Raw genomic sequence first — 15,148 nt, 5'->3', positions numbered from 1 at the left:
CCTCTTCTGAAGTGGCCTAGTATTAAAATCAAATATGCTGAGTGGCTTTTTGGTCACCAGAACACGCATCATAACTTTTTCTCTTTATCCTACCCCAAAAGAAATCAATTACTTAAGTCTACAGCAATTATGCTGGAGAAACATGTACATTAAACTTATGTCTAAAAAAATACACCATATTGCTTCCTTAGAAAATGACTGGTGATAAAACCCTTCAAATCATTTCATTGAAGGGACTGAATCTAACTCTTCTGGTTAGTTTTTCTAACCTGCCTCTACAGCTGAGCATATTAGAGCGGTATGAAGATGTCTTACGTTATTAACCCCTGTGCAAAAATGGAACCAAGCTACCCTCCAGACTTCACAAAGGAGAAAATAGGGGGCTGGAGAAAAAGAGAGCGTTATCACTACAGCCAAACTGACTCTTCAGCTGCTGCTTCAAAATAGAGGGATGCCAGCCTGGGAGTCAGGAAAAGTAGACAGAGCAATCTTAAGCCTCATCTGGAGGAATACCAGGTAAGGCAGAGATCCCTCACAAATGCCCAGAGATAATAAAGATAAATGAAAAAAGCTCGTAACTCTCATTCTTTACACAGTTCAGTCAGTAAGATCCCAATTTCTCCCAAAATACTGAAAAGATCAGAGGCTGAGAGACAGAAATAGCAGAATAAGCACTACCAGTTGCTGCACACTCCAGTCCAACCAAGCTGGATCTTCCTTAGCAACTGCATGTGATAAACCTCTCTTGGCTCATGTCTCCCTTTGCTGGTATGAAGTTTGTTTAAAATTTAATCCAAACAAAGTGACAAACTTACAAAGAAAAGCAGAGGATTTTAAGAAAGAAAGTGAAATGAGAGGATTTTCATCAAGCTCCCATTCTTCCTATCAAAGAATTAGAATGGAATAGCAAGATAGGCAGTACTTCAGTATCACAGTGAGCCCCTCTTAAGTAATTTGAATTGTGGAAACACCAGGGACAATGCATGGATGCTGCTGAAAACCATCAACTATTTCAGCCCTCACACCATATGGCCTTAAGGGTATGCTGCTTTGTTTTCATTTTAAAAATCAAAAATATTGGGTATACATTGCAAGAAGTCTCCCAATTACTTAACGTACTGGCTTTAGCATTTCCTCTTTGTGGAAGGTTAAGGAAAAAAGACATCTTTGGATTATTTGTTTTTAAATACAGATGTAGAATGGAGTGTGTAAAAGGAGATGCAATGCTTGTTCATATAAAGAAGTTTTGAGAACAGAAACAGGTTGTCAACTTCTTTGCTAGTCTTCACATTATGGACACTGATCCTGCTGATTTTCTGCTCCCCTGTCCTTCTAATTTCAGCTTTTACCTGAAATATTGTGGAATTCACCTATGGCAAATTCCCCCCCTCCCCCCCCCCCCAAAAAAAATCCTTCTTATTCCATGAGGAACATGTGGGCAGCAGATTTATTTTGGTAAAACTTCATTAGTTCAATTGTATTTGCACCGTTTATTTGTAGAGTTATGCTAATAAAACTGAAAGGTTTTCTACACAGACCATCATACATTCCATTCTGAAAAACAGCTGCAGGTTGGGATTTCTATTGTTTGGGTGGGTTGGTTTGTTGTTTGATTTTTGTTTTGCTGCTTTTTGGTTGGGGTTTTTTTGGTGTGTGTTTCTATTTTTCATTTTTTTTGGGGGGAAGGGTGGTGGTGGTAGTTTTGTTTGGTTATTAATTTATGTAAAGCAAGCTTAATATTCCTTACATTACCAAGCCTTCCAACCACCATTCACTGTAATACAAAAATACAAGAGCATGGGTCATCAGTTGTTAAATTAGTACAGGAGCTGACAAACCTGCCCTTAATTAAGGCAGCTCTGCACTGGAAATCCTCATTCTGAATCAGTAAGGACAATTAGGCTTCCAGGTCAAAAGCAAACTGCACTGTGAAAACACTCCGGTTTGTTTCAAAACAGAATTAGATTTCCCATACTTAAAGGAAGCTCAGTAATTTCTTCAGGTATTAACGACGCAGGTCTCAGCATGTAACAAGTTGTGTTTTATTCTTCCATGATTTGCACCATGCATTTACCTTGAAAGTTTGTAGAGTATTGTACTCTGATTACAAAAAAGGTTATTCCCACCCACTCCAATCTCAAAAAAATAGGTGCTCCATTTAAATTTGAGACAAATTTTGTAATTCCTTTTGAAGCTGTATTTCAGAAGGGATGAATTGTAGGTAAAAAACTGCCAAAATAAACAAACAAAACAACAGCAAAACAAGAAACAACAAACAAGCAACACCCCCCCCCAAAAAAAAAAAAAACAAACGCAAACCAAAACCAACAACACAACACCACCGCCAAGAAAATAACTTAACAAAACCAAAATGCCCACTTAACTTGACAAAACAATGCCTTTTTTAGTCCATGCACAGCATTTCCGTGCACTCACTCACAGAAAGCACACGTACTCCCTAACCTGATCTGCAAGTTAAATACTCAGTAGTTTACCTCGCGGAAAGCCCAGGGGGTGTGAGGAAGGCAGGAGACGGCCGACGGTCCCCGAGGCGCCCGGCTGCCGGCAGCTCTGCGAGGCGGCCCCGGGGTGCGCGGCCGGCCGAGGCCAGCAGATGGTGGTGCGGGAGCGGGGCCGGGCCTCGCCATCCCCACAGACTGCCCTCGCGTACACACAGGCTTCTTCCCGTGACTACACCTCCCCATTTGCTTCGAGAAGCTTGAAAACATAAGCGCTACCCAAGTGTAAATACATATCTAGCATGGATTACAATTATAGCAGGGTTTCCGTGCGTTGGCTGTCACGCTGACTGCATTAACAGGCCATAAAATCCAGCCAAAGAACTGCATCTCCCATTAGAACTAATCCCGTAGCTTCAGTTTGCTGCCCACAGCATTCAGGCAGACCCGAGGATAAAACACCAGGGATACGGAACAATCGTTTTTCCTCATTACTTATTCTTATGAAGAAAAACACATACCTTTGAGGACATGTTAATTACAGAATATTGAAACTAAATCTGTGAGTACCAGTTACAGAAATTGCACTTAATTAAACTGTATTTATACTAAGAAAACGAGTACTTCTTTATAAAATTAAGGTAGGTTACTAGAAAGCTCAGTTCCAAGGAGTGACTGCAATGATGACCAGGGTACAAGCCAAGGCAGGCAAGTGACTCGCATTGAGCCGCAGCACAAATGCTCCCTGCGCATCTCAGCCCACTGAAAGAAACTGAGGAAAAATAAAGCCTGTTGCAAGAAGTCCTCACACAGACCACCTAGGCTACATAGTGGCACTGCGGGCTCTACTGTTGCACTTAACCCCACTGATAATAAATTTTAAATAATTAAACTCATGTTCTCAGCAGTTCCAATTTACATCTGTATGTATTACACTACCAGACTTTCCGGGCGCGGCCATACCTCCCTACAACGGTGACCTTCCCCTGATACTAGCCTGCAGCTCAGAGAAGAATGCTGTAAAACTCTCCCCATACTTCCTGCTAGACCTCAATGCTGAAGATTTGTTAGTGTTGGCAACAGGCTAATAGCTGCGCTTATGCAATGCTTTATTGTGCTTGTCTCCATTTTTCCACCAGCCTAATTCCTTCTCTAACATCATTACATATGCTTTGAGATTCCTACTGATTTTCCTTCAGACACACAGCTGTGGACTTTGCTTTTCAGTCACATGCACAGCGAGGACAATTCCAGACTGAGAAACGCCTATCTTCCTTTTTGGAAAGGAAATGCCTATCTTTCCTCTTTGGAAAGCAACTAGGAAGCACACAGAACTTCCGCGGCAAGAGAGGGGAAGCGCTGTGTGACACCGAGCCATGACTTTGCCCACTGTACCTCATCCATCGCTTCCTAGAAGCACAACACTATTAAAACAATAGCGGTTCTCCTTCCAACTCAAGGCACTCTGGGAAGGATGACAAAGTGCCAGCAGAGCCTACAGAGCTGTGTAACTCAAGTTTTCGATAGCAGCTTCCCTTGCTCCTTCTGCACCTCCAGGCATACAGCTTCCCCAAGGATGCTCTCTCTTAAAGCGTTTGAGATCTTGTCTGCACAGCAAGCAAGAAATGGACATTTTGAAGATCACTCCACTTAAAAACAAGGGGTGAAAGGGCTGGGAGGAGCGGATGAACACAATAGCTTGGTAGCATGCCATTTGATAAGTTTCCTTTATAGTGTCCACTCTGCAACCCCCCCAGACACACTAACTAGCTCTTTCAAGAACAAGGCGGTTCACATATAACTAATAACTAGTTATTTAGATTAAAGGTCTGCTGAACTGGGCCGAACCACTGACAAATAGAACAATATAAAACTAAGTTGCACTGGTGATCCTATTCAACCTTTTGGTTTTGCTTTATTAACAAATATCTATATTGGAAGAACAAGTACCTATTCATATGAGGAAAGCTAGCCAAATAGTCTCAAAGTTTAATCACTCTAAGCTAAGAATTTGTATGTACTTCATGAAGTCTTTCAGTCACATTTAAGATTACCTTAATTTACATTTGCATATCGTTAATGCATTACCCTGATGCACCCTTAGTTAATCCTTGGCACTTCGTTTGTGATACTTGGATTGACATAACACAAATTGTTCCAAGAGACGATTAAAAATCTGCAGGAAAGTTGAGCACTCATGTTAGAGATACAAGTTAAAATTCCAAGCGGTGTGCATGAAATAATCTTTTTTTTTTAAGCTTTTAAATTCCAAATTTGACCAACAGGTCCTTTCCTGTAGCTGTACAAACTTTATTATTTTTTTTTTCCCTTTGGCCATCCTGGTAGTAGAAAAATCAACTCCCCTATCTAGACAAATCTGTAACTGTATGCAATTAGGATGTCAAATTCAAACTTGCACTTCAAGCTTTCTTTTTAAAAAGCCAAAAATGACAAATTAGAATGCATAACTATATCAAAATGATTACTAAAACACTCTCTCCACCACAAATGAAAGTAAATAGCTTCTGCACTTAAATTATTTTTAGAAGGGATCAGTCCAAACTGTATAAAAGCTCAGACTAGATGCAGATAGTGACAATAACCCTAGTAAAGTTGCTTATTTTAACCACAAACCATCATTCATTATCTCATGCTCCCCAATCACTTCTGAAATAAGATACCATATGATGCAACGTACCCAGGTCTGATGATGGAAGAGCTAACAGAAAACAATTTTATTTTTAGCCTTACTCTGAAATCAAAGACACTGACAGGGGCTGGATGTCTGCCTGACCAGCACGGTGCTGCTGGCTCCTTCAAACGGGCAGAAACTAAAAAGAACAGAACACCCAAGGTGCACTAAGGCCAGGACCCATATTTAAAACTTAATTCCAGTGTGGCTCCCATTCAGAATAACCTATGCTCTACAATTCCACAACTCCCATTTAAAATTTGCAGAACAAAAGACAAGAAAAAAAATCCAACCCCTTCTTTCTATGCATTTCTTCAAGAGTTAAGGCTCTGTGAGAGGTACAGAATTCGGCAGTACAGTTATCCTCAAAGACAATTCCTGACACTGCTGCTCTGCTGAGCTGGACTGTGGCGTCACAGGACTCTGCCAAAGGCAGTTGTTAAGGAGAGAAATAACACAGCCAGGGAGCTCTGTTCCCAAACAGAAATCTAAGTACTATACAGAAGCTGCGACAGCTCCTTGCAATGACAGCAACAATAAATCTTCTGTATGGGAGAAGGTGCCAAGGAAGCTCAACCTGCAATCCATATTTCCACAGATCACCGTTCCTCCCGGACTAGGGCATGTTTAGGCACTACCAGCACCACATCAGAGAAGGATAATCAGCTTTCTCTTCTCAGTGCATTTGAAAACCAACTGATCTTTGCAAGTGAACATACTGGATGCGTGAACCATCCCAGTGGAAAGTATTTTGCCCCTGGAACCAGAACCAAACCAAAATCTTGAAAGCTTCCATCAAAACGAGGTCACTATAACTATTTGACAGAAGAGTTTCAACTTTCAAAACCCTACATCTTAACTAGTTAAAAGGAAAACCGCTAGTTGGCAAACCAGGCCCAACTTGTTGGCAGAGAAGGCCACTGCAGAAGATGAAGCAGTTTGATAGTATCCTGTGTGCACTAGTTCAGGGCTCTACAGTAAATGAGCTGAATTTTACTAAAAATGACACAGAGAAGGTCATGAACTGCTATGAGGAAGAAAGGAGCCTTTGACCAGAGTCTTGTACACAGTCCCAGAGGGTTCAGAACCTGTACTGTGTATTTCTCCTTCTCCAGTACTATTCATTTATTCACTGAAATAGAGATGGAAATTAAAGTCTGTTCATTACTAGAGAACATCCTCCAAATCCTCTATGAGTAAATAATCCTTCATCTTGGAATTAGTATGTTCACTCCTGCCTGAAACTAATGCTTGGTTTTTTAAAGCCATTTCAATCAGACAGTTCTTATTACTGGAGCTTTTAGTGTAAGAAAAGATTCCAATTTTAACAAAAGCAGATATTTAGTCTAGTTGGAGGTCTGTACACAGTTACAAAACCCAGCAGTCACTAATTGTCTGGACTTGGCAGATAATCCTAAAGGAAATCACAACAGCACTGGAATGCTGTTTGCTTCTGTCAATGGATGTGGACATGTGCATCTTCTTGGGGATAGGGGGCAGAGGAGGAGCTTTCACATAATTCCCTCATCTAAAAGAAAGTATCCAAAACAATGATGCCCAAATAAAAATTGAAATAGTTCTGTTAAACAGTGTCTACTTTCAGACATTTCTAAGGGCACTACTAACTGTTAAGGATGTGAACATACCAGAGTAAGAGTTTAAATGCCTAGGTGATTTTTCAATACAAAGATAGCTAGTGTTATTTTATTATGCCATGCACCAAGGAAGACAAAATAATATTACCACAAATGTGACTGGACAGCCCAGCATATGAAAACATAGATTATCAGCCGACATGATGGAAGTCATAAAACTAAACAATTCCCCAAAATCTCAAGGTACTGAACCAACAAAATAAAAAGCTACCATTAATAAAGAACATAGGAAGCTTCATGGCTAACTACTCAGTTGTTATACAATCACTAAAATGAATAAGTAATTTCTAACAGCAAAAAAGAAAACAAGTGATATGATAAAGAATAACTACCAGATGCAAACGTATGGAACAGCAGACAGGAGATTGTGCTTCCTCAGTCAATTCCACCTAGCAATGCCAGTTTTAATGGATGTGTTCCACATCCTGTGACGCAGCATCAGTTATACAATCCAGCCTCAGAAGTTCCCCCATTTACCCCACGACTACAGCACTTCCGCTTAGCATGATCACGTAAGCCTTTTCTTTAAGTTTTCTATCATTTTAATCAGTCTCTTAAGAAAACTTCCATCTAATTACTGCCTTTGCTGTTTGTGGAGCTTTGTAGACTGCAGAGATTATACTTGGTTAATACTGAGCATATGAAGTTTCTTACCTCCAATATTCTGGATAATTATTGTAGTTGCAACAAGGACCTATAAAAAAAAATGATTTTTTTAGAAAGGGTAAGGATAACTAAAATCGTATGTCTATAGCAGTCATAAACTACATATGTATTATCTTAAACAGACCAGATGTAAGAGCGATAACTAGTACTGAAAGGAAGGGTATCTTTTCTTTAGTGAAGAGTTTAACACATGAAAGCTAACGCAAACTAAAATTAATATGAAAGCAGAAAATCTCCCCCAAAAGACTGCATTTTCATTCTGACGTAACGAAAAAGAAGTTATAGCATGAAGCCTGTTCTGCAGAAGAGGTTTTTACATCACTGAAAACATGTAATCCCATTCTCATTGACATTAGGTGAGTGCAAATTAAAATTATCATTCACCTCTGAAAAGACTATCAGCCAGCAGAGATTTGCACAAGCTACTTCCTCACTCCAAAAACCTGAACATTTTTAACTATCATGAATGCCATTATTTTTTAAACTTGTAAACTACATAGACTTTTCTTTAGTATTTGTGATTATTCATACTGGACTGATGTCCCTGCCCATGGCACAGGGGTTGGAACCAGATGATCTTAAGGTCCTTTCCAAGCCTAACTATTCTACAATTCTATGATACTGAAGTAGAAATGATCACAAGCTATTAAAATATTTGTATGAATCCAAAGAATTAACTTCCAACTGAAAATAACAACCCTGAAAGTGTCTAAAGTTTTCCCAGCATTTCTCTTCAGTTCAGTTCTACAACAGTACAATCATCTAGCAGAGTTTTTACCTACTGCTGCTCTTGATGTAGTAGGACCTTCCTACGTAAATGCTACCACTAAGTCAACTTGGAAAAAATTAAGACACAGTTAAGAGAATAAAAGCAAATTTGTACTTCTGAATTACTTTTTTAATAGCCTTTTTTTTTTCAATTAATCAGCCAGAAAATCATGTAATATTTTAAATTAATCCAAAGTCAGTTCAAAAGTCATCAGGTTTAGGGGAAAAAAAAATAAAATAGAATAGTATGACATCTTGGAATTTGCCATAGATGGAAACAAATACTTTATGCTTTTGGAAAGGGAGAATCAGCCAACTGCCAATAGCAGAAAACCACCAATCTCACGAATCTCAAAAAAATATGTTTCACAGGAAATCACCTTAAGGCTGAATAACTGCTGTACTTCAAGGTCAGTTAACCAGTAGCTTTACTGTCAACCTAAGATTTCAGTTTAAATAAGGTCCTGCAGTGCTCTGTCTGTATCACTAGGAAACAATTCAGGTGAGGGAAGAGTAAGCAATACTTTAAAGAAGAAAGGAAAAAAAAAAAGCCACCTGTGCCTGACTGAGACAAGGAGCATTTAGGGACAGGACAAGAACTCGGAATGGTTGTGGTAAACTAGAAAAAAGTCTAAGAATCAACAGGATCCATGAAAAACAATGCATTCAGAAAGTGCATCTCATAAATATATGATTTATGACTTATTACACTGCAAATAGAAAATAGTCTGAGATAACACAGCCAGGAGCTTGAGGCACTCACAGAAACATCAAATCTTGCTTTGGGATGTAGTACCTACCAGCCATGTTCTATCTAAAACACTGTCAAGTTCTCAGATACCTTACTGTGTTCCGTTTCGCAGGCAAGTTTTAAGAAAGACCTACAGATGTCAGACACTTCAATAGAGAAAGGTAAGTGTCCCAGAAACAGTCATTCAGCAGGAAGATTTGGTAGACTTTGGTTAATTATTTTATCAACACAACAGCTTCCCAACGTAGAAATAATTCCCGTGCTTTCCATGCACACTGAAAATAAGACTGGATGATTTTTAGCACAAATTATTTCAACTCAAAATTATGAAAAAATATATTACAGAGAGTAAGAAAACCAAACTGATGTTGACTACATAGTGAAGCTGTGAAGTCTCCTTCATTTAAGCCTTTGAACAACAGATTAGACAAACTTTTGCCAGAATGGTTTATGCGTGTTTAACTCTGCTTCAGAGCGAAGGCAAACTAAAGCACATTTTAACATCTCTTTAAGCTCTACATTTCTATGACTTCTACATCTAATGGCTTGTAGCTACTGTGTACAGATTGGCTCCTATAAGAAAAATAATTTTATTTCATAGCTTGCTAATATCAACCTTTATTAGGTATTGCAGTTCACACGATCACATCTTAATTTTGATCGATAAATACTGGTCCTCACAGACTACACTCATACACTCATATCAGTTTATTAATGCTTACAGAAGTCTTACAAACACTTAACAGCTCACATTAAATTCTCAGTTACACTGAAACAGAATAAATGGTAGCCTTTTAAGCAGAACTACTTTTACAAAATGATATTGTTTTAGTAAACCATTAAAATCATACATCTGTGTGGTCAAATTTGCCTTTAGTATCCTATAACCGAAACACAGAGCATAGAAGCAATATTAAATGTGCAGCATTCATAAACAGCAATTCCTCTGCAGCCAGTATCACCGGACAATGCTGTTAGGAAAACCAGGCTCAGTACGCAGTACTAAAAAGGCTCATATCATACCAAAAATAATAGTTTGCTGGTGGGTTTTTCTTAATCGTGTGAAAACAAGTAAGAAACATTTATCTGAAGAGTTTTTAAACACAAACAAAAAAATTAACATGCATTAAACATACTCTTATTTGCTTCTATTGTGGAAGCTACACAAAAGGCAAACACTTATCTTAGATCCCTGTTAAACGCTAGACACTTACCTGTCTCTTAACAGTTTACAGGAGAGGTACTATGGGACTGTAACAAACCTGAAATGGATCGCTGAGCCAAGCTGAGAAAAATCCCAGTGAGCATGTATTTGTATATGCAACTAAAAAATGAACACACTGACAAGGAAGTAGCACAAAATCTTGCATTTAAGGAATGCCTAGTTTACAATTAACTAAAGTTTGGGCTTTCAAAGACCAGACATGCTAACTGAAACAGCAAAAAGCTACATAGCAGATTTTTCAGTATACTAGGATGTCAGCAAACATATTACTTATTTCATTTAGCTCTCTCTACTATGTTTCTGATAGACAACTATTCTTTGCATGAAACAGAAAAGAGAAACATAAAGCTGAAAATAAACACTCACCTTTCCAGGTGATCCAAATGCAAACAGGCCAAGGTCTTCATAAGAAGTGACAGCTGTTAGCAAATGAAAAACAGCTAAAAATATTTCTTACTTTAAAATCACTTGAGAGCTCCAGCTTTGATTTTTTTCCCCCTTTCTAAATGAATATAATCCAAGACAGAATTAAAAGAGTATTTTATGGTATTCTTTTATTTACAAAATAGCTTTTATATACACTTGTAAAATACAGCTATATGCTCATTCAGAGGCTCTTCAGAAACTTCACTGAATATTAAAAATAGTACTATTTAAAAAAAAATAGTAAGACATGGCAAACTACCTTCTCCCAGAGACGTTTGCAAGTGATACTTACTATAGGTGAAGAATTCTGAAGTTAGCCTCAACTACTGGATATAAGATATCCCCATATTTTATTTATTACACTTTTTTTTCAATGAAGACAACAGAGGATCAGTTTCCTTCTTTTTACTATAATAAACATCAATCACCATCTTGCAACTTTCAAAAACTTGGCAGTATTATTTTCAAGAGAGCTGAAAGTAAGCACCTTCCTTAGTTGAAATATATTAGTAAAAACAAAACACACCAAAGCAAACACAAAAATCCTTCCCTTAACTGCACCTGACTTACATAATCACATTAAAATAGCCTGTGGTTTCCTCTATGCTTTTGTCGAGTTTTAGCTGAAGCTCACTTCTAATATTGCTGGTAACTCAAACCAATCCCTCCTTAGAAAGAAGGAAGTCATATTAAAGTTTTTCATTGTTGCTCTGTATTTTGTTATGAGAAACTTAAGCAATATCAAAAAGATGAAAGTATTCTGAGAAACACCACTTACTTTCTCGGTATATAATAAAACAGTCCACAGTTGTAAATGCCTCAAAGGGTAGAATTAATCTCAAACTCACATGATTTTATTGCTGCAACACTTGCTTTCTCTTCTTTGGCTCTATTTGGTACAGTACTGCTTCTACTCCCATCACATCCAAATCTAGGGCCCTGCCCTGCAATCTGAGCTGCTGGGGGCAGACCTTCACACCTGAGTGAAGTCCCATTGAAGTAAATGAAACAACACACAGGAGACAGGCAGTTCACAGAGATCAGATGACAGGACTGGAGGCTCACACTGCCGACTGCCCAAGTTTAGGCTTTTTTATTTCACTGATTCTGCACACAATCAGAGCAATGCTCCAGAATTAAACAAAAAAAACCTAAACAAAGCCAACAGAAAACCTTCATTAATTCTCTCCTATGATTTTCTCATGGGCAATGTTTCATATTCTAGTCTACTACTTACACCAGTATGCTTTAACAAAATAAATGTAATGACAAAATTAAATGAGCCAGAGTCAGCTCTCAGCATAAACTTGAACTAATCTCTTCTCTGTTGTAACACTAATACAAGATGTAATTAAACAAGTACATCTTACTAGATTTCTGTTTATAAAATTGTTGTTCACAAGAGGAAAAAAAAAACAACCAAGAACAAAAAAGGCATTTTAGAATGCTATCTCCAATGGCATAAAAATATACATAAGTAAAATATTGAATGTACTGAGGAGAGAGTTGGTTTTGGTTTTACCACAGAGGAACAAATACACAACACACAAGTATGACATAGAAAAAATAGAACATTTTTTTCCACACAAATCCAAACAGCAATATGAAAGCTTAAAGTATTTTCTATAGTAATTCTGTTTTGGTAATCAGTTTAGTCCTGCGAACACTGGGAAGCACTAATGCTTAATCACATTACTGCTGTAATTTCAAGGATATATGGAACAAAATATTACGCACAGTTGCTATAAAGATAAACAAGTTCTGCCTGATTGGCTTGATTTCTGTTACATTACTAATGTTAAATGGAAATTATCCATTTAAATGCAAAGTGAAACTGGCAAGTAAGGTACCAGCAATATTCATGACTAACTCAAAATGAAACATAAAAGCCATGAAACTTCAAAGTACATCCCACTTCAATTCCCAATTCCTCTAATTTACAGAGTAAGATTAGCCTTCGACAGCCCAAACCCCAACACACCGTAGGTCATACTGAATTAACACCAGGAGAAAACATGGACTAAACTAACCAAAACCGAACACTTGACATTTGGCAATATTTTTCTTGCTACGCGTTACGGCCTATCCAGATCATGTGATTTTGTCAAAGTCCAAACCAACATAATAAAAAATTGAAGACACTTATTTTTAAAACAACCACCAAAATGCCTGTGCTCAATAAGTCCTCCTCTCTAGTTAATTCAGTATTACAGATTCATTTTTCAGAAGGTATTTTATAAGTCAGCTCTCTCCTAGAATAGGAGAATATTTTAAATTTTAAAGTCTGAATGAATAGTTCACAAACCTTTCCAAGGATTTTTCTTCCTGATCCTTTAAATTAGTCTAGCTCATTTTTTTAATACAAAAAAAATAAAAATCTTTCAAATTCATTGCCATGGTTTAAACTTAATATGGCAACATTGTTCTCAAATGCATGTAGGTTTTATAAAGAAAAATGCTGAATTACCTACTTTGGAAGCAAACACTTAGATTTTGCTTTGCCAAGGCACAACAGGTCATATATCTTGCTTTTTAAAGACAACATTCCAAGGAAAAACATGAAATGCTATCTAACATTGAATTATTTCAATCACTTACAGGAATTACAGAAAATATAATCTGAGAGAAATCTTATTTTAAAAGCTAAAAAAAACCCAAAACAACCCAAAACAAACAAAAAAAAAAAACCCTCAGAACACCGAAGGCCGTAAATCCAGGAAACTTATCTAGACATAGTTCTGGTGTTAGTTCTACCTGACAACATTAGCTAATAACTAATTACTAACTGTAAAGTCCTAGTTTCTTTCAAGAGAAATAACTTCATCCTGTCCTTTCAGTGGTATTCCTTGCTTTCAGTTGCGTGCATTTAAAAAAATGCTTTTTTGAGGTGGACCGCTGCCTTTGGACAACAATGGTGGAGTTAAACCATTCTTGTGTATTAGGTCTCCAAGTTCATCACACCAAAGTTTTCTTAGTTTGAAACATTTAAATCCTTAATTTCCCTGTCTCACTAGTAATTCATTTGCAAGGATCGCTTTATTTTAACAAACAACATACCACCCCTTCATGCCCATATAATACAGAACTTCTCAGCCTCAAATGAGAGGTGAACAAAGATCATAAAAATTTACCTTAACTTCCCCCTTTTTCTGCTTCTTGTGGATCTTTCTAGCTACCTGTTTCAGGTTTCAATTCCTTTCCAATAAGCAGAGCTCCAAGAGAACAAAAATTACCAAAGACTTAATCCCAAATCATCAAGCAGCCAAAAATATCAACCATAAAAGTAACCCTACCTCTGAAGAATATTTTTAAAGAATGTATGAAGATCACTCAACAGATGAAGACAGGAGCAGCAGATCTAAGAAGAATCAGGAAGCAATCATCTGAGAGACCAAAGCTATCTACAGAAAACAAAGCCAGTAAGGAAAGAAACGGAAGCTTTCTCCCACCACCTTTGAAAAAAGGAAAACAGATGAATGGGAAACAATAACCAGGTGACTGAAAGAGATGGAGACCTCCTGTTATAATGCAATCTTTGTGTACAAGAACTCAAGGAACTAGGCTTGTTTCAATTAAAAGAAGAATTAAAACAAATTCTCAGACTGTAGATACTAGAATCTGCTGTTTGAATATGCTTTTTGAATATAAAGCAGTGTAATTACTAAGGACTGCAATGTGACTTCTCATTTGGTATAAAAAAAATCCTGTAGAAACATGCATTTGTAAAGTGCCAGAATTATGATAATCCAGTATCATTACAAAACCCAAAAGGTATCCATTTCAAACCATAAACAATATATATACTACAAACAGAAAAATTGAAGACTGCTACTTTATTGCTCTTAAGCCTTCACTGAAAGCAACACACTGAAGTAGCACAAAATAATCATCAGCACCAAAATAATTTTACCACAGAAATGCAGGATCTATCTTTTTGGAAAGATGAGATAGGCATTTTGAAAAATAAATAAAAATTAGAATCTAGAAACCAGTCAGTCTGGCACTGACTTTTCATAAGAATTTTCAAAATCATATTTTTAAATGACAAACAGTAATCGTTGAAAACATTAAATATTTCAACTTCAGTGAATCAGAGTCAGCTATCTGGTAACATGCTGTTAACGACAGTAATTATACTGGGTCATATTGTGATACAGGTGAGAAAGTATTTCAGAGATAAATCCTTTTCACTTACCAGTCTGAGTGCACATACTGAGCAGAAGAAACACAGAGTAAGAAGCAAGGCCAGCAACAATCAGCAGCAAGATACTGAAAACCACAACATATTCACAATTAAAGCACTTTTATAAAACAATGCACTTTAAGAAAGCTACTTCTGCAAGAAGTAAGCTACCACAAGACAAGATTTCCTCATTTTATGGCTTATATCTGCTGACTATGGTTCATATGGTCTCTGACCTTCCCAACAGTTGCCAAGTTGCTTCTTGTATTGTTCACCAAAGCATGTCACACACTATAGAAGGTGAAAGCCTGACAGATCAATTA

At 37.4% G+C, this 15,148-nt stretch overlaps 1 protein-coding gene across 3 annotated transcripts in view; it reads right to left on the bottom strand.

Moving 5' to 3' along the window:
• SLC38A6 (solute carrier family 38 member 6) overlaps positions 1–15,148 on the bottom strand; it is a 39,515-nt gene that overhangs the window by 22,833 nt on the left and 1,534 nt on the right. For all 3 annotated transcript variants that reach the window (XM_061376186.1, XM_061376187.1, XM_061376188.1), the window contains 3 exons: positions 14,838–14,911; positions 10,583–10,635; positions 7,461–7,500 (listed from right to left, as the gene is read on the bottom strand). In XM_061376186.1, the coding sequence (XP_061232170.1) occupies positions 7,461–7,500; positions 10,583–10,635; positions 14,838–14,911 (167 nt within the window). The remainder of the gene's footprint in view (positions 1–7,460; positions 7,501–10,582; positions 10,636–14,837; positions 14,912–15,148) is intronic.

This window comes from Neopsephotus bourkii, unplaced genomic scaffold (genome assembly GCF_033783945.1).
Source record: "Neopsephotus bourkii isolate Nb327-2 ecotype Australia unplaced genomic scaffold, CSIRO-AGI_Nbou_v1 NB_1707, whole genome shotgun sequence".
Classification (NCBI taxonomy): domain Eukaryota; kingdom Metazoa; phylum Chordata; class Aves; order Psittaciformes; family Psittacidae; genus Neopsephotus; species Neopsephotus bourkii.
This window is presented reverse-complemented; position numbering and strand designations above follow the sequence as displayed.